At 52.6% G+C, this 19,382-nt stretch overlaps 1 protein-coding gene across 1 annotated transcript; it reads left to right on the top strand.

The window, feature by feature from the left end:
• Positions 1-12,156: 12,156 nt before the first annotated feature.
• Positions 12,157-19,382, top strand: TMED9 (transmembrane p24 trafficking protein 9). The gene is made up of 5 exons (XM_056115588.1): positions 12,157-12,356; positions 12,454-12,554; positions 15,379-15,504; positions 16,502-16,648; positions 18,571-19,382. Exons 1-5 carry the CDS (start codon positions 12,161-12,163, stop codon positions 18,718-18,720), a joined length of 720 nt encoding a protein of 239 aa, XP_055971563.1. The 5' UTR covers positions 12,157-12,160; the 3' UTR covers positions 18,721-19,382.

Below are 19,382 nucleotides of genomic sequence, written 5' to 3'. Positions count from 1 at the left end.
ACCAACATTTAATTCTTGAACCCAGCTGTAGAAAGCAAATCACTTCACAATGCTTTTTCAGCATGTCTGATTTGGGGGGGGGGGTGAACTCTAAATAATAGTGGTGAATCTTTTATTGAAACAATGAATCTAATCAAAGCAGATAGAGTGTTAACTAGAATTCATCTGCCCCACAGGGACTGGGAGGGGTGGGGGTGGGGTTTTATTGGGGTTCTTCATGGTAAAAAATAAGTATTGGTAAAGGGAAATGTGTTTGATATTTGCATAACTGAGACCTAAACCTGAAAGCTTTGTAACCTTTCCCACAGTGATTCAATAAATAAATAAATAAATAAATAAATAAATAAATAAAAAGTGAAGGGGTTTAAGGAGGATGAGCAGAGTCTCCTGCCCCCGTGCCTGGCTGTCCTCGCCGGGACCCCTTGGAGGGGAGCGGGTTGAGTTTCCCTCCCCACCCCGACCAGGGCTCCGGCAGCCGAAGACCTCCACAACCAGCCACCACCATGCTCAGACCACTCTCCACAGGCATGAAGGTACTGGCAGAGGAACAAAGGCATGCGTATCCTGGGGCTGAGATCTCCAAGCCTGCTCGGATTGGGGCTGAGCATCCTCCACTCAGATCCTCCATATTCCAGTAGGCAGGGGTTACACCCACCAACTGGCCCCCTTGTGCCCTGTAATCCCATCAACGGCCAAGACCCAGAGACTGTAAAACCCAGCTCCCGGAAGCATCTTATTATCTCATTCTTTCTTTGGACAAACTGGCAGGCTACCGAATGTAACCTGCCCACTTGGCAGAGTCTGGCAAACTCCCCGTGGCTTACCCAATATGCCAAATACCAGTAACAATGATAAGGCTCATTCTCCTAACGCGGAAAGAGCCTTGAATATGGCACTTTTTTAAAAATTCTCAGGGCTAGGACAAAGGAGACATTACTGGGGCCTGTTCGAGGCAATCGATGAACAACAGGATGGTTGTGATCGTGATCGTGAGCAGATTCCGATTTTTTGGGGGGGAGGGGTCATACCGAAAGATCTCAGGGGATCCTCCTGGTTCTGCACTCAGGAATTTCTCCTGGCGGTGCTTGGGGGACCATATGGGATGCCAAGGATCGAACCCAAGTTGGCCGTGTGCAAGGCAAACGCTCTCCACGCTGGAATGTCGCTCCAGTCCCACATTCCCATTCTTTGGTCAGGACTATCCAACTAGCCTGAGCCATCAGCTCTAAGGGAGGAGGGGAGGGCAGCTTCCTTGGCGCGTTCCTGACACAAGCCTGGAACATTGCACAATCACCTGGCAGCCTTTCCTCGAGTGGGCACGTGTGGCGACCCCTACATGGACACGGCCAATCAGACCCCGGCAGCTGCTCCTGTTGACCAGTCCTCACGGCTAATTCCTTTGGTCTCTTCTCAGCTCTGACTTCTACCGTGCAATCCACAAGTGGCTAGAGGACATTGGGCCTCTTTACCGATTCCCGAGTCACAAATACGCTTTAGATTTGGTGTCATGGGCAACAGCAGAGGGAGGAGAGCCGGAAGGGAGGTGTCCGGGGCCAGAAACCTTTCCCAAGGGATCACACTATCCAGATTCTTTCCTTACGACGTTCATAAGAAATAAATCTCAGTCCTGATGCAAATACCTTAAAGTGTTACTGGGCAGCCTTTCAAAATGCAAATAACAAGAACCAGATATTAGAAACAGGAAGAGAAATGCAACTACAGCCAGGAGAATTATATTGGCACTGAAGTTCTTTGCTGTGGTTTGATCTAAAAGGGTGCGTGTGTGTGTGTGTGAATGTGTGTTGTGTGTGTTGTCGAGAGTATTTTACGAAACAAAAGCAAGACACAGAGGGACGAAAGCGCCAAAAAATATACATACAACGACTTGGATTACTAAAAAAATATATGAAATTTATTATAACGTAGATAAAGTTTCTTTAGTCTTTCCATCAACGACACACAGATAGAGCAAACGAAGCAGGAGTGGGAGGAAAAAGAGAGGGTGAGGTGAGCACGGCAGCGCGTGAGCGCGGAGACAGCCAGACATCAGCACCCCCATTGAGCTCAGGACCACGGAGGCTGCCTCCCGGACCCGCAGAGTTCCTGACCAAAGCCCGAGCCTGACATTCTGGTTCTGGTATCTGTCCTTGGCTGTCAGGGAAGTGGGGTACGCGGAACAGGACCACCCCGCCCCCGTCTGCTCTGTGCTTTAGCAGTGGTCGGAGCAGGGCAGGACTGGCCCTGCCTTCCGCAGCTGGACCTGTTTTCAACCTGTCTGAAAACCTAACTTGGAGACAAGGTCCCGAAAGAAACGCTGACTTTCACAAAGTGCAGAGACACACCTTTGGCACACATCGCGTGCAGCTAAGCTGGAGATAACTACAGTCTGGGGAAAACCCGCAGCAAACCCAGGGGCTGGGTGAGTGTAGGCGACGTCCTCGCTCAGAGGCAGCAGTTCTGCGCCTCCATGTGGGAGCCCAGGATGGAGAGAGCCTCCGCCATCAGGACTGCACGCCAACAAGGCCCTTGGGGGCAGGCAGCGGTTTCTGCATGAACCCAGGGAAACTGGACCTAAACCCTTCTAGGCTTTCAACCTGAGAGCACAGCAAATTCCTTTTAGCACTTTATCTACCATCACACTCAGACCTACATCTGAATCCTTTACAATCTCTACCTGGCGATGAAGATTCTGGAATTAGCTACAATTGAGTTGTCTTCAGATTTCTGAATCAGACACAACTTGCCATGATTAACGAGAAGGAACAGTTCAATATTTGTTTTAAAATTTTTTAATAGTTTTAAAATTTTTTACTCCCACAAAAGAAAAAGTCATCATTTGTTCCTTAGATTCACTGAAAGTTTTTTTCCTTCGGGGTGGATGGGTGCACACCTGGCCATGCTCAGGGTTTACCCTGGCTCTGGGTTCAGGGTACCACATGGGGTGCCAGGGATTGAACCCAGCTCAGCTGTGTACAAGACAAGATAGTACCAGTTCTACGACTTCCCCAGCCCCTGAAAGAATGACTTTCCATGGATGGCTGCATAAACATTCCTGGGACATAGGGGGAGAAGGGGAACAGAGGTGATGAGACAGCAGAGGGAAATGGACAAGTGGTTAAATGGGTCATTTATTTTTTAAAATTTATTTATGTATTTATTTTGGCCAGGGGTCACGCCCAGCGATGCACAGGGTTACTCCTGGCTCTGCACTCAGGAATTACTCCTGGTGTTGCTCAGGAGACCATATGGGATGCTGGGAATCGAACCCGGGTCGGCCGCGTCAAGGCCCTACCCTGCTGTGCTACCGCTCCAGCACTAAGTTGCATGCCAAGACGAGTGTCTTAAAAAAACAAAACCAAAATGAAACAAAAAACTGCTTCCCGTTCTGACGGATGGTTCCTCCTCAAGCCAGGGGCGCCAGCCTTGATTCTGGGGGGCTGTGCATTGCGGGGAGCGCGGGGGAGGATGGGACTCTGGTGTCAGTGTGCCCCCAACTTGGGAGTTGTCTCCTGCAAATAGCACCAGGGATGAACCGACCATTTGGGACCAGCTCTGGGGGGCTGGGAGGATGAGCGGATGGAAGGACCTGAGATGGGAGGCAACCGTGGACGCGCAGCAGACCCTGACAATCGCCACTCAAGAGTACAGAGGAGGGGGTCTCCCCGCAACCAGAACTGACGGTGGGGGTGGGGTGGGGGGTGCGCTGTGTCACAGGGAAAGCAAACATGCAGAAAAGGAGACATACAACCAGAAGTGAGAATACATTAAATCTATTTTATAGCAATTTTTACATGACTGATACATATTTAATCCTAACCCAACAGTTAAACTTTGTGATCAATACATTATATAAGTGAAGTCATAAAGCACAAATTAACTAATTACATTGGATGATGCTCTATAATAAGGCAAATACTTTGCTATAAAACTGGAAGCCAAGAATAAGGGAGTGTCTGTGAATAAAGGAAAAATGAAACCACAAAATTCTGCCTGTAATAGAAATGAAGGGCTGGAGCGATAGGGTAGGGCGTTCGCCTTACAAGCGGCCAACATGGCCGACCCGAGTTCGATTCCTCCGCCCCTCTCGGAGAGCCCGGCAAGCTACCGAGAGTATTCGATATGCCAGACACAGTAACAACAAAGTCTCCAATGGAGACGTTACTGGGCCCGCTCGAGCAAATCGACGATCAACGGGAGGGCCTTTTAATAGAAATGAAAAAATAAAAACTCGGGAGTATGGTGCCACCAGCAGGTCAATCTGTACCTGTGCAAGTGCATCAGCAACCTGATGGCTCTTTCAGACTTCCAGATACCCCAAAATTGCTGCTGTGCTTTTGGCCAGACCCCAAAGACTTGGGGCAAAGTTTACCAAGAAAGTAAACAGCCATAAGTTAGGTATGTGGGAAACACACTCACAAAGCACCTCCAGCTCAGCTATATAAATGGAGGCATGGCCTCTCTGGTTCCTGATTGAACTGCTTAATGGCCATGATCCCAGAGACTCAGAAACAAATCTCAAAACCCAGCGGCTTTTGGCAGAAATACGTCCTGTTCCTGCAGTAGGTTACCAGTGCTGGGCCAACCCAGGTGGGAATAGGTTTCGTGCCTTGGCCTGTTCCCCCTGGCAGCCTGGTGGCCTCCATCCTCCAGAGGCCACTGGACAGTCAGGTTTGGGCCTGCAGTGACGAGACATTTTGGGCCTCACGAGATGGGGGTGGAGTCGGTCCTGTCCTCCCCACCCCAATGAGACCCTGTCATCGCTCACAAATGGCCTCTCTGGCCCCTGATCAAGCTGCTTAACGGCCATGATCCCAGAAACTCAGAAACAAATCTCAAAACCCAGAGGCTTTTGGCAGAAATGTGTCCAGATCCCGTAGTAGGTTACTGTTGCCGGGCCACCCTAGGGGGGACCTCCTGCTCCCCCTTGGTGGCTCGGTGGCCACCATCCTCCAAAGACCATTGGACAGTCAGGCTTGGGCCCACAGTGACGAAACTTGTTGGGCCTCACGGGATGGGGTGGAGCCGGTCCTGTCCTCCCTGTCCCAACGAGACCCCAAGTCATCACCCACAAACGGCCTCTCTTGCTCCTGATCAAGCTGCTAAACAGCCATGATCCCACAGACTCAGAAACAAATCTCAAAACCCAGCAGCTTTTGGCAGAAATGCGACTGGACCACGCAGTAGGTTACTGTCGCCAGGCCACCCCAGGGGGGAAAGGGTATTGTCCCTCCGCCCGCTTGCTTCCCCCTGGCGGCTCGGTGGCCATCATCCTCCAGAGGCCATTGGACAGTCAGGTTTGGGCCCGCAGTGACGAGACATTTTGGGCCTCACGGGATGGGGGTGGAACCGGTCCTGTCCTCCCCACCCCAACGAGACCCCAAGTCATTGCCCACGAATGGCCTCTCTGGCTCCTGATCAAGCTGCTTAATGGCCATGATTCCAGAGACTCAGAAACAAATCTCAAAACCCAGCAGCTTTTGGCAGAAATGCATCTAGACCACGCAGTAGGTTACCATCCCCAGGCCACTCCAGGGCGGAAAGGGTATTGTCCCTCCGCCTGCTCCCCCTTGGTGGCTCGGTGGCCACCATCCTCCAGAGGCCATTGGACAGTCAGGCTTGGGCCTGCAGTGACAGGACATTTTGGGCCTCACAGGACGGGGGGTGAGGGGGAGCCTGTCCTGTCCTCCCCACCCCAAAGAGACCCCAAGTCATCACCCATGAACGGCCTTTTTGGCTCCTGATCAAGCTGCTAAACAGCCGTGATCCCAGAAACTCAGGAACAAATCTGGGAACCCAGCAGGTTTTGGCAGAAATCCCTCCAGATTTAAGTGTTAAAAATTTCAGAACTTTGGGGCTGGAGCGATAGGACAGCGGGTAGGGCATTTACCTTACACACAGCCAACATGGCCAATACAGGTTCGATTCCCAGCATCCCATATGGTCCCCCGAGCACCGCCAGGAGTGATTCCTGAGTGCATGAGCCAGGAGTAACCCCTGAGCATCGCCGGGTGTGACCCAAAAAGCAAAAAAAAAAAAAAAAATTCAGAATTTCAAAATCGCTTGGCCACTACCACAGCCACGCCCATGCGACATTATATGTTATTCATAACCAGCAATAGAAAACAAATTGTCTACTGTTGCCTTTTCAGCAGATCTGAGTGTTGGGGTAAAATCTCAAATAATAATGGTGGGTCTGGTGTCAAAATATTGAATGTGATCAAAGTAGAGAGAGAGTAATGTGGAAATCATCTGCCCTGCAGGTAGGGGGAGGATCTGGGATGGGGGTATACTGGGGTTGTTGGGGGTGGAGAATGGGCACTGGTGAAGGTAAGGGTGTTTCATTGTATGACCGAGACTTAAACCCGAAAGCTTTGTAACTGCTCTCATGGTGATTCAATAAATAAAGTTATAAAAAATGAAAAAATAAAATAAAAATAAAACCTCATCCTTTCTTTACCTTTAAGTACAGAATGAATGTGTGCCCATACAGGATTGTATGCTGAGTTACTCCATGTGTTATATGGCAGGGATCTTTCAGAGAAAACACATTATAACCATTCATAAAGTATCTAATGAAAAAGATTAAGCATTTATGAATGTGGGAGTGTAGGTTGTACTCAGCTGTGTTCAGGGTTTATTCCTGCTCTGTCTTCAGGGATCAATCCTGGCAGTGCTTGGGGACCAAATACAGCATCACTGATCAAGTCAGGGCCAGCCACATGCAAGCCAAGCAGTTTTAACCCCTGTACTCTCTCTCCAGACCCTACACAAGCATTTAAAAGATTTAAAATTTTATTGGGGCTGGAGCAATAGCACAGTGGGTAGGGCGTTTGCCTTGCACGCAGCCAACATGGCCGACCCGGGTTCGATTCCCAACATCACATATGGTCCCCCGAGCACCGCCAGAAGTAATTCCTGAGTGCATGAGCCAGGAGTAACCCCTGAGCATCGCCGGGTGTGACCCAAAAAGAAAAAAAAATTACTGTTAAGGGTCCAAAGAGATAGTAGAGCAAGTAGGTAGCTTGTCTTGCATGCGGCTGACTCAGGTTCGATCCCCAGCACGCTATCTGGTACCCCAAGCCCTACAAGGAGCAATTCCCAAACAGAGATACAAGTAAGCCCTGAGCACTGACAAGTGTGGATCCAAAACCAAGAAACAAAAATATTACTGATAATAATACACTTCTGTTATTTTTATAAAGAGGTAAATTTGCCATTTATTGATTCAAAATATAATCTCTGAAAGAGAAATTATAGGGACCGGAGTGATAGCACAGTGGGTAGGGTGTATGCCTTGCACATGGCCCACCCGGGTTCAATTCCCAGCATCCTATATGGTCCCCTGAGCACTTCCAGGAGTAATTTCTGAGTGCACAGGCAGGAATGACCCCTGTGCATCGCCGAGTGTGACCGAAAAAGAAAAAAATAAAGAAAGAAAAAATTATATGGGGGCTGGAGAGATAGTACAGGGAAAGGGTCTTGCCTTGCATGCAGCTGAACCAGGCTGAATGGCGGGGGTCCCATACAGTTCCCTGAGCACTACCAGAAGTGATCCCAGAGTACAGAGTCAAGAGTAAGAGTCAAGAGTCAAGTCTGAGCATTACTGTGTGTGGCCAAAAGGGGAAGAAAAAAAGAAGAAGAAGAAGAAATTACATGGAGCATGGTGATAGTTGGGTTGTGGAGGTCGGCTGCCAGGGCTGGGTCCCTTGGTGGCGTCCAGCACTGCCATATCAGAACTGTATCAGGGAAGTCACCAAAGTCATCATGCAGAGACAGTTTGCCAGCAATCACCAGGAGTGGTTGCTGGGCCTTAATAGCATCAGTGGGGAACCCCTGCCCTGAAGAGGGGGAAAAAAGGAACTGTGGAAATCTAGATAACTTAAATAACACATCTTATTTCTTTTTTAAGCGTGACTAGAAAAAGAGTTAACACTGGGATCCCAGAATGAACTCAATATTGACTTGATTTTTTTGTTTGTTTGTTTTGGAGCCACACCTGGTGATGTTCAGGAGTTAGTCCTGCAGTGCCTGGGGTACCTTATTAGGATGCTGGGGATCAAACCTGGATCAGTCACGTGCAAGGCAAACTCCCTAACCACCGTTATCACTTGAGCCCCCTAAGCTGCATTATTCATTTGATCTTGTTTGGGGTTTGGGCCACTCCCGGCAGTGCCCAGAGCTTACTTACTCGTAGCTCTGCAGTCACGAATCTCTCCTGGGGCATGGGGAACTATATGGAGCCTGGGAAACCCGGTGCTATACTCTCTCCAGCCCTACTTGCTTTCAACTTAAAAGAGATAAACAGGGGTCGAGAGACAGGACAGCAAGTGGTACCCTTGCCTTACACGTGGCGTATCTAGGTTCAATACCAGTCACATATGGCTCCCCAAAATCCCTCACTAGTGATCCCTCGTCACAGAGACGAGAGAAAGCCCTGAGCACCATCAGGTTCGAATCCCCAAACAAACAAAAATTAAAAAATAGAGATAGTATTTCAGTATTGCAGGGAAATAATGATAGTACAGCAGTAAGTTGCTTCCTTTGCATGCACCCAACCCAGATTTAATCTCCAGCATCCCACAGAGTCCCCAAGTACCACCAGGAGTAAATTCTTGACTGCAGAGCCAGGAGTAACCCGAGCATCACTCTGTGTGTGTGTGTGTGTGTGTGTGTGTGTGTGTGTGTGTGTGGAAAGAGAAAGAGAGAGAGAGAAAGGGGGGGAGAAAGAGAGAATCTCAGAATCACAGCTATAAAACAGGTTCGGTCACATCCGGCAATACTCAGCTGCACTCAGGGATTACTCAGGACAGTGCTTGAGAGACCATATGGGATGCTGGGGATCAAACCCAAGTCAGTCACATGCAAGGCAAATGCCCTACCCGCTGTACAACTACTCTGGCCCCCGGTAATTTTTGTTTTTTTGGGTCACACCCAGCCACGCTCAGGGGTTACTCCTGGCTTTGCACCTAGGAATTATTCCTGATGGTGCTTGGGGGACCATATGGGATGCTGGGGGTCAAACCAAGGTCGGCCACATATAAGGCAAATGCCCTCCCCACTGTGCTATCCCTCCAGTCTAACCCCCAGTAATTTTCTTTTTTAAAAAAGAAAACAATAGTGACGGTGTCACTCATTTGATGTCTTCCAGGGTGACAACAGACAGATGGAGCTGCGCTGCAAAGTTGTAACAGTTAATGATCACACGTCACCCAGAAAATATAATTAAATTCTTTTTAAAAAATTTAAAAGTTAAACTTAAAAAAGTGCCCAGGGCAGCGGGGGACATGGCCTCTGGGGTGGTGTTCCCAGAAAACTGACCCAGGGAACTGCAAAACTCCCCTCTTGGCCAAGGTGCCCGTTGAGCATCCAGGCCAGAGGAGATCCCTGGCAAGTTTGGGAACTGCATCAGAGGTGAGACTTCAATCCTGCGCAGGCACCGACGTAGCTGACTCCCCAACAGACACAGTGGTGGCAGCAGTTATTTTTCCCTTTCTTGGCACTTTGGACTCACATCTCAATCGCCATTACCTAATTCTGAGGAGGACAGCCTGGCTATCCCAAACACATTAGGCCAATAATCCACTATTCTATTCCAATCTCACCAAAATATAACAGTGAGGGACTGGAGCGACAGTACAGAGGGTAGGGTGTTTGCCTTGCATGCAGCCGACCCGGGTTCGATTTCCAGCATCACATATGGTCGCCCGAGCACTGCCAAGAATAATTCCTGAGTGCATGAGCCAGGAGTAATGCCTGTGCATTTCAACGCCGGGTGTGACCCAAAAAGAAAAAAAAATTAGATAGATAGATAAAACGGTGAACACAAGAAACTGAACAAGCCTAATATAAAAGAACACATCCTCTGAAGTTGCACTAGAGGCCTCACACAAGTCACAAAGGAGCACCAAAGAGGAAGTTAGTATTCTAGAAGGGGGAAAAGGTGACCACTATCAACCGAGCTCATCCAAAATCCTTTCTCACATTGAGTTGGGGACACCAATAGTGAACTGGAGGATCCCACTTCCATGCAACCACAGCAACAAGAAAAAACAGCACAAATCCCCACCGTGAGGAGTGGATGAAATAAAGGGCCCAGAAGTCTCCACAGGGAATACCCACAAATACAATCTCTCAGATGAAGAATTCAAAGATGGGGGCTGGAGCGATAGCACAGTGGGTAGGGCATTTGCCTTGCACACGGCCAACCCAGGTTTGATTTCCAGCCTCCCATATGGTCCCCCAAGCACCACCAGGAGTAATTCCTGAGTGCAGAGTCAGGAGTGATCTCTGAGCATTGCCGGGTGTGACCCAAAAAGCAAAACCAAAAAAAAATTATCAAAGTTAAATCAAAGGATTTTTGAGTTTATACAAACTCTGACAGATTAAATGTCTTCTTTCATTGATATCTAAAACTTTAGTAAGAACCTTAGTATGTGTATTGCAAAACATTCATTTCATTTCATTTCATCATCCTGTTATTCGTCGATTGCCTCGAGCAGGCCCCAGTAACGTCTCTTTCATCCTAGCCCTGAGATTATATTCAAGGCTCTTTAGGAGAATGAGACCCATCATTGTTACTGGTATTTGGCATATTTGGTGTGCCACGGGGAGTTTGCCAGACTCTGCCCTGTGGGCAGGCTACATTCGATAGCCTGCAAGTTTGTCCAAAGTAGGAATGAGACAATAAGATGTCATAAAAAAAAGTTCTGATAAGATGTCACAAGGCCGCGAATGCAGCCACGCGGTTCCAGGATCTGGATTTTATAATTGGCAAATCATAATGCCCAAAATTAGAGAGTAAGAAGGATTGTACCTGCCACAGAGGCAGGGAGTGGGGTGTGGTGTGGGTGGCGGGTGGGACAATGGGAACAATGGTGGAGAAAAATGGAAAATGTGCACTGGTGGAGGGATGGGTGTCCGAGCATTGTTTGACTGAAACATAATCATGTAGTTTGTAACTGTATCTCACGGTGATCCAATAAAACTTCTTAAAAAAATAAATAAAATAAAATTTTAGTAAGAACTGAAAGCTTCAGTGTCTAAATATATGTTTGTTTTGCTTCTACATAAAAACAGTGTATCTGACCCCAAAATAACTCATGGTTTTAGAAAATTGTGATAAATCAACACTGACACTAAATGTAATAAGTTAGTTTAAAACATAATGAGAAAGTGAGAAATAGTGCAGGGCTTTATCCTCCTGTCAGAGGTCTGCTGAAAAAGGCTTTGAGGGGTACTATAGAGACTATCAAAAAACATCTACTTCCAAGCACTTGTCCTTGGCAACCACCCTTGCAACAGACTGGGAGGCAGGGCAGCTTGAGGAAACTAGACAGACCAACCTCAGCTTTTGCATGATGCTTCATGGACCTGAGGTTGCTCATATTCTGAGGCTGTGGACTTCTCTCTGCTGATTATGCATGGACACCTCCCGTATCTGGAGCTGTTTGCTCAACATCTTCTACAAAAATCGTTTCCTGGGGCTGGAGAAATAGTACAGCGGGTGCTTGCCTGGCACGTTTGATCCCCGGCACTACCTAAGGTCTCTGGAGAACCGCTAGGAGTGATTCCCAAGTGCAGAGGCAGGAGCAAGCCCTGAGCATCGGCCAGATGTGGCCCCCAAAACAAAATAAATAAATAAACAAATGAAAAGTTTCCATTCACACCGCCACCCACCCCCATAATGAAAGCTTTAACCTGCCCTTGACTTGCAAATATAGACGCTGACCAAAATTGGCCACCCACTCGATGGGTGAGGAGAATCGACTGTCTCAGAAGCAGTTTGACAGATCACATGCCTGTCCCGAGTAGAAACTGGGTGCAAGAAGCAAGAAGCGGGCAGGGCGCTAGCCTTCCACGTCCGATCTCCGGCGCTACCTAGAGGGTTCACGGGGACCCGCCAGGGGTAACTAATCCCTGAGTGCAGAGCCAGGAGTAAACTGTGGCCACCGAGCCCACCAGGTCCCGGTGCGCTGCGCCGCGGGGCCTCCTGGGAGTTGTAGTCCGCAGGGGGAGGCGGACTCGCCTACTCTGCAGGCCTCGAGGGGCCTCCTGGGAGTTGTAGTCCGCGGGGGAGGCCGGACTCGCCGTCCCGGCAGGCCCCGCGGCTCGGGGGGCGACGTGGCAGCGCCGAGCGCGGCTGCGCAGTCGGCGGGGGAAGATGGCGGCGGCGCGGAGCGTGCGGCCGGCCGGGCCGTGGCCGTGGCGGGGGCGCGGGCTGGGGGCGGCCGCGCTGACTCGCGCGCTGGCGCTGCTGTGCTGCCTGGCGGCCCGCGGGAGCGCGCTGTACTTCCACATCGGGGAGACGGAGAAGAAGTGCTTCATCGAGGAGATCCCGGACGAGACCATGGTCATAGGTGGGCGGGGGCGGGGGGCGCGGGCCCGGGCGGGGGGGCGCGGGCCGGGGCGGGGGGGCGCGGGGGCCCGCCCTGACGCCCGCCCCGCGGCCCGCAGGGAACTACCGCACGCAGCTGTACGACAAGCAGCGCGAGGAGTACCAGCCCGCCACCCCCGGGCTCGGCATGTTCGTGGAGGTGAAGGACCCCGAGGACAAGGTGAGCCCCGCGCCCGGTGCCCGCCCGCCCGCCCGCGTCGGCCCAGGCCGCGCCGGTTCCGCTCCTCCTGCCCCGCCCGGTTCTGTCCGCTGCGGGGCCGCGGGGCCCGGGCGCGTCTCGACTCTTCCTGTCTTGTTCGATCTCTGTATTGAGTCGCCCTGAGTGACGAAGTCACAAACGCGCTCAGTGACCGAGCTTCAGGCGTGTGTTGTCCGACGATCGGACCCTTCCCCGGTGCCCACCATCCCCTCCCCTCCAGTGTCCTCAGTTTCCCCGCCGCTGTGCTGGGCACGTGCCCTCTCCCCGCGTGGACCTAGCGTGCCTCCCCTCGTCGCCGCCCCCGTACCAGGCTTGCCCCGAAGGCCTGCTCTGCTCTTCGTTTCTGTTGCCACGGTATTATTAGTTTGGTATTCCCGAAGGAGGTTTTTGGGGTTTTTGTTGTTTTTTTTTTTCTTTTTGCCACACCTGGCAATGCACGGGGTTACTCCTGGCTCTGCACTCAGGAATATACTCCTGGCGGTGCTCAGGGGAGCATATGGGATGCTGGGAATCGAACCCGGGTTGGCCGCATGCCAGGCAAACGCCCTACCCGCAGTGCTAACGTTCCAGCCCCCCCAAAGGAGGTTTTTTATCCCTGGCGAATGAGCGAGACCATTCTAAGTCTGCCCCCTCTCTGATTCCACGCCCCATGACCCTTTGCAGATTTTTTGCAGCAGATTGCACGACTTGATCATTTCTCCTGGCCAAGTACTATTCCACTGCGTGTATGTACCAGAGTTTCTTTGCCTACTCATGTTTCAGTGGAATGTCTGTTTTCAGAGTCACTTCAACCTATAGCACCGTTCACTGCTGAGTAGTGGGGTGCACTTCCGTAGTGAAGCACGCGCCTCAGCCCCTTGAGCTCCCTCCCCAGTTCCCCAATATCTGGCCTTAGCAGTGAGCTGAGGAGCCTTTTTTTTTTTTTTTTTTTTTTGCCTTTTTGCCTTTTTACAATTTAGGATTTCAGGGTACAATCCCAAACTCTTAAGCAGCTTTTCGCTTCAAATTGCAAATCACACCCGAGAGTACAATGAGCAAGAGTACAGTGGGCAGCCTCTTCCACGTGGTTGAGTTCGATTCCCGGCACCCCATATGTATGCCAAACACCAACGGGAATGATCCTTGAGTGCAGAGCCAGGAGTTAGTGCTGAGCGTCATCTGATGTGACCCAAACATGAACAAAAAACTTGTTTGATCATGCAGTTGGTCAGGAGGGAGCCCAGACAATGGAGACTCTTGGGGGTGGGGCCCCCAGGTTGGATTCTGGACACTGCTTGATCCTACTGAATGTCACCCGGAGTGACTCCCCAGCACTGGAGCCACTGGAGCACTGGTCACTACGGGGCGGGGCGGGGGGGGGCAAAAATTCAAAATCTGGGGCCAAGCAATGGCACAGCAGGTAGGGCGTTTGCCTTGCATGTCCAGACCCAGGTTCGAGCCCCCAGCATCCTACATGGTCCCCCAAGCAACACCAGGAGTAACTCCTGAGTACAGAGCCAGGAATAACCCCCGAGCACTGCTGGGTGTGACTCAAAAATACAAAAAACAAAAACCCTCAAAATTTGTGGACCAAACCGGTGAAAATGTCTTGCTGGGTCCTCCCCTGGATGTGCAGGGGAGAAGAATCAGTGCGAAGAAGGGGAAGAAGGGGCTTCCTGTTGGGTAGCACCAGGCTGTCCTCGCTCCTCCCGCAGCAGCTTGGGGTTACTGAGCTGCTCCCAGAACAGTGCCCCTGAGGCACACCCAATTCCATCAGGCACTGTGATCCTATATTGCTTTTCTCTTTCCTTTCTGTCATTTGCATGGTTTACTTAACATTGTCCTTTTTGGAGATTTGGGGGGTGGGGGGCAGGTTGCTTTTTGAGTCACACCTGGCGATGCTCAGAGGTTACTCCTGACTCTGCACTCAGGAATTACTCCTGGTGGTGTTCAGGGGACCATATGGGATGCTGGGACTCGAACCTGGGTCGGCCACGTGGAAGGCAAACGCCCTACCCGCTGTGCTATCGCTCCAGCCCCTGTCCCTTTTGTATAGACACAGCAGGTAAAGAGCTTGCCTTACGTGCAGCCGACATGGGTTCAATCCCCGGCATCCCATATGCATATGGTCCCCTGAGCCCGCTGGGAGTGATCCCTGAGTGCAGAGCCAGGATTAAGCCCTGAGCATTACCAGGGTGTCCCCCAAAGCAGAATAAACAAGAAAGACCAGAGTTGGGGTTTGGGAAGCTGGCTCATTTCCTGTTTTTTTTTTGGGGGGGAGGGTGCCTGGGAGCAGCTGAGAGGAGGAGTTTAGAGAACGGCCCCCGGTCAGTCAGGGAAATAGCAAGACACCGGGCATGGATTGGAGACAGTGAGGAAGTGGGGATTGGGGGGGATGGGGTGGGAAGCAAGACACACTGTTACGTGACTTGCAGAGTTGTTGGGGCAGGGTGTGGTTTGGTTTGGGGGCCATACTGGTGGTGCTCAGGGGTGGTTCTCAGTGGTGCTCAGGAATGCACGTGCCAAGGATAGAATCCAGGCCTAGGGCCGGAGCAGTAGCACAGCAGGAAGGGCTTTTGCCTTGCACCCAGCCCACCCAGGTTCAATCCCTGGCATTTTATATAGTCCCCTGAGCACTGCCAGGAGCGATGCCTGAGTGCAGAGTCAGGAGTAGCCCCTGACCATGCTGGGTTATGGCCCAAGGAAGGGAGGGAGGAGCAGCAGCGGCCCCCACACCTGCTAGGCGTCTTCCCTGGGCCCAGCGCGGGCTCTGTCCCGCCCACTCCGCTCACTCATCTCCCCACAGGTCATCCTGGCCCGCCAGTACGGCTCCGAAGGCCGCTTCACCTTCACGTCGCACACCCCCGGGGAGCACCAGATCTGCCTGCACTCCAACTCCACCAAGTTCTCCCTGTTCGCGGGGGGCATGCTGGTAAGTGTGCCCTGTAGTGAGCGCTGGGGGCCGGGCAGCTTCCCGCCCGCTAAAGGTCTGGCGTGGGCAGTGCATGTCCCGGGCATATCCAAGGCACGGGGCCAAGTCTTCAGCCGTGTCCACTTAGTGCTTGCACCATGGCCAGACTTTCCTGGCTTGGAGTTGGAGGCACCTGGCAGTGCTCCAGGGCTCCTCCCAGCACTGTGCCCAGGGGACACTTGTGGTGTACTAGGAGGCTCTGTGGAGCCAGAGATGAAACCCAGGCCCCTCATTCAGTCTGTCCTCAGCCCGCCTGGCACCTTGGTTCAGCGCTCGGGCCTCAGGCCGGGTGCCTCGGAGCCAGGGCTGAGGAGCGGGGGTCGCTAGGGATTGAACTCAGGCCTCCAGCTCCGGGGCCTGCACTCCAGCCCTTCTAGCTCATTCTGCTGTCCTCGAGTCTTTGAGGAAGGCGGAAGAGAGTGCCATGTTTCCGGTTTGTTTGCTTGGAGGTGCGGGGTGGGGTCCCCATCGCGCCAGGGGTGGGTGCTCAGGCTTCGTTCCGGGTGTCTGCTCGCAACGACCCCTGATGGTGCTCTGAGATTCAAGCCAGGCTCAGTGCCTCAGCCACATCCCAGGAAAGTGCCGTAACCCCTCCAGCATCTCTGACCTCAGTTTGGCTGATTATTTGTTTTTATTTTGTTTTGGGTCCACACCCTACAGTGCTCAGGGATCATTCCCTCCTGGCAGGGGATCGTGGAATTCAGGGATTGAGCCCAGGCGGACAGTGTGCAGGCAGGAGCTTTGCAGCTGCCCTACTGCTCCAGCCCCAGCCCTGTGGTTGATTTTGTTTTCACCCTCCCTGATGCTCAGAGGCCACTCAGTGCTTAGGGTTTTCCTCCCAGCCCTGCTTGGTGGGGGGGCGGGGGGGAGGTTGGGCCTGTGGGGGGGACAAATTCAGCAGCTGCTGAGCTCAGACTCGGGCCATCCACGAGCCAGCTGTGTCTCCTCCTCTCTGCAGCGCGTCCACCTGGACATCCAGGTGGGTGAGCATGCCAACGACTATGCAGAAATCGCGGCCAAGGACAAGCTGAGCGAGCTGCAACTGCGTGTGCGGCAGCTGGTGGAGCAGGTGGAGCAGATCCAGAAGGAGCAGAACTACCAGCGGGTGAGGCGGGGGGCGCAGACGGCGACTTCCTCCCCAGAGTCGGCACTTGTGTGTCCAGTCCAGGCTGGTGCCCAGGAACCTAGCTGTCAGGGCTGTGTGCCCCCCAGTCAGATGATAGGGGCTGGTGAGGGGCTGGAGCGATAGCACAGCGGGGAGGGCGTTTGCCTTGCATGCGGCCAACCCAGATTCGATTCCCAGCATCCCATGTGGTCCCCGATCACTACCAGGAGTGATTCCTGAGTGCAGAGCCAGGAGTGACCCCTGTGCGTCACCGGTTGTGACCTAGAAAGAAAAAATTTTATATATTTTATTTCAGTGGACCTGGGGGTCCCCTGTGGTAATGGGGACCGCGCTGTGCTGGGGATGAAACCAGAGCCTCTCACGTGCAAGGCACCTGTGCAGCCCATGGAGCTTACCTCCAGCTCTAAGTGTTGGGGGTTTGTTGTTTGGTTAGTTTTTGGGCCGCACCTGGTGGTGCTCAGGGACCACGTATATGCTGGGGATTGAAATCGGGTCGGCCATGTGAAGGCAGATGCCCTCCCTGCTGTACTCTCTCCAGCCCCCAAATGTCGGTGTTTTAACAATGAAACATACTACATCTGCCCCTGCCCTCTGCCTGATGAGCCCCCAGTGTGCAGCTTGTTCCCGTATTCTCAGCGATAGTTTGGGGGCCCTTGGCAGGGGCTCCGAGGCACACCCACTCCTGGGCGCTCCGGGATCACCCTTTCGGGTGTAGTGAACCCTAAATTCTTTAGAAATGGGGAGTTGGGGCCACACCAAGCAATGCCCAGGGGCTGTCCCTGATTTTTTTTAATTTTGGGGAGAGGGCAGGGATTTTGGGGTCACACCTGGTGATGCTTAGGGGTTATTCCTGACTCTGCATTGAAAAATTACTCTTGGTGGTGCTCAAGGGATCTTATGGGATACTGAGGATTAAATCTAGGATGGCCGCATGCAAGGCAAACGCCCTCCCCACTGTACTGTCACTCTAGCCCCATGTCCCTGATTCTGTTCTCATGGATAGTGCTCAGGGAACCATCTATGGTGCCAGGAATTAGGCTGAGTCACCCCATGCTAAGTAAATGCCTCTTCCACTTTGTGCCCTGGCCTACAGTAAGATCCCAGAGGACATACAGGAAGCAGGCAGATAAGCAAACAGGAAGGATGGGCACAGGCCGGGGAGGTGCTCCCAGGGCTAGAGTGAAAGCTTGTCTTGCACAGGGACTGGGTTCCATCCTGACTGCAGGGTGCCCCAGGGACCACTCAAAAGCAAGGTTGGGTGCTGGGGTGGTAACCCAGCAGATAGGACATTTGCCTTACATGTGGCCTGTTTGAATTTGGTCCAGTGAGCCCCACTCAGGGAATCCCTGAGCACAAAGCCAGAAGTAATCTCTGTTGATCGCCAGGTGTGGCCCAAAAACAATAAACCCAAAAAAGTGGGAGGAGGCGCTGAGAGAGATAGTACAGCAAGGTGGGCGTTCACCGTGCTTGTGGCCGGCCTGGGTTCAATCACATATAGCCCACCGAGCACCACCAGGAATGATTCCTGAGTGCATAGTCAGGAATAACTCCGGAGCAGTGCCGGGTGTGGCTCAAAGGAACAACGAAGACTGGGGGGGACTGCAGCAGTATTACAATAGGTAGAGCACTTGCCCTTGTGCATGGCCAACCTGGGCTCAGTCCCCAGCACCCAGCATTGTCCTTTAAGCCACCACGAGTGATCCCTGAACGCAGAGCCAGGAGTAAGCCCAGAGCACTGCTAGCTCTGACCCAGAGAAACGAGGCTGGTGGACCAAAGCCATCTCCCTGGGGAGAGCCAGGCCAGTGTAGGCGGGGGGCTCCGACTGGCCCCTGGCCTCCGGAGAGGCATGTCGTGGGCACCCCTCCAAGCTCACCCCTCCTCCCCCTTCCCCTTCCCACAGTGGCGAGAGGAGCGCTTCCGGCAGACCAGCGAGAGCACCAACCAGCGGGTGCTGTGGTGGTCCATCCTGCAGACCCTCATCCTCGTGGCCATCGGCGTGTGGCAGATGCGACACCTCAAGAGCTTCTTTGAAGCCAAGAAGCTGGTGTAGGCGCCGCCAGCCTACACCACTGCCATGGCCACTGCCCCTTCAGCCACGCCAAGGAGGAAGGACCTCCAGGAACTGTTCGCTGTACGGCCAGAGGACTGGCTCCTGGCCACGGGGCTCTGGGGGCCCACTGGGCCAGTGCCCTCAGGCCCTCGCCACCTGGGCAGCAGCCGAACTGGCATCTCCTGAACAGGTGGCAGGTCGCTAGCTGCCCCTCCCTGGGCCATGCTCTTTGCAGTAATCAACCGGGGCGGCTATGGCTGTGGGGGCGCCCTCAGCACCCCCAGATCCACAGTGTTACTGATCAGGGATATGTGGTGGTGGGGTGCTGGGGCAGGGGGGCAGTCAGACATCCTTTGGTCTTCCTTTGTTAAGTCTCTTCCTTTGGGAACAGGCCGAGGTGCAGCTGCAGCCCCGCACCCTGGCACCTCCCCTGTTCCCTTCATGGGCTTCGCACCCGGCCACCTGGTTGAGATGCGGTGGTGGTTTAGCCTTTTTCCTGTCTTGTCCCTTCTGGGGCTTGAGGAACCGGGGTCCGGCCAAGAAGAGACCTTGGTGCTGTGGGGGATGGGATCTGCAGAATCTTCGTTACTGATTTCATTTTCAATAAGTCTCCATTTGTTACATCAGTTTCCCAATAAAAGAAATGAACTTCTGGTCCAAGG

The sequence above is a fragment of the Sorex fumeus genome, unplaced genomic scaffold (genome assembly GCF_029834395.1).
Source record: "Sorex fumeus unplaced genomic scaffold, SorFum_2.1 ptg000029l, whole genome shotgun sequence".
NCBI classification, from domain to species: Eukaryota; Metazoa; Chordata; class Mammalia; order Eulipotyphla; family Soricidae; genus Sorex; species Sorex fumeus.
The sequence above is the reverse complement of the archived record's forward strand: the minus strand, read 5'-3'. Positions and strand labels throughout refer to the sequence as shown.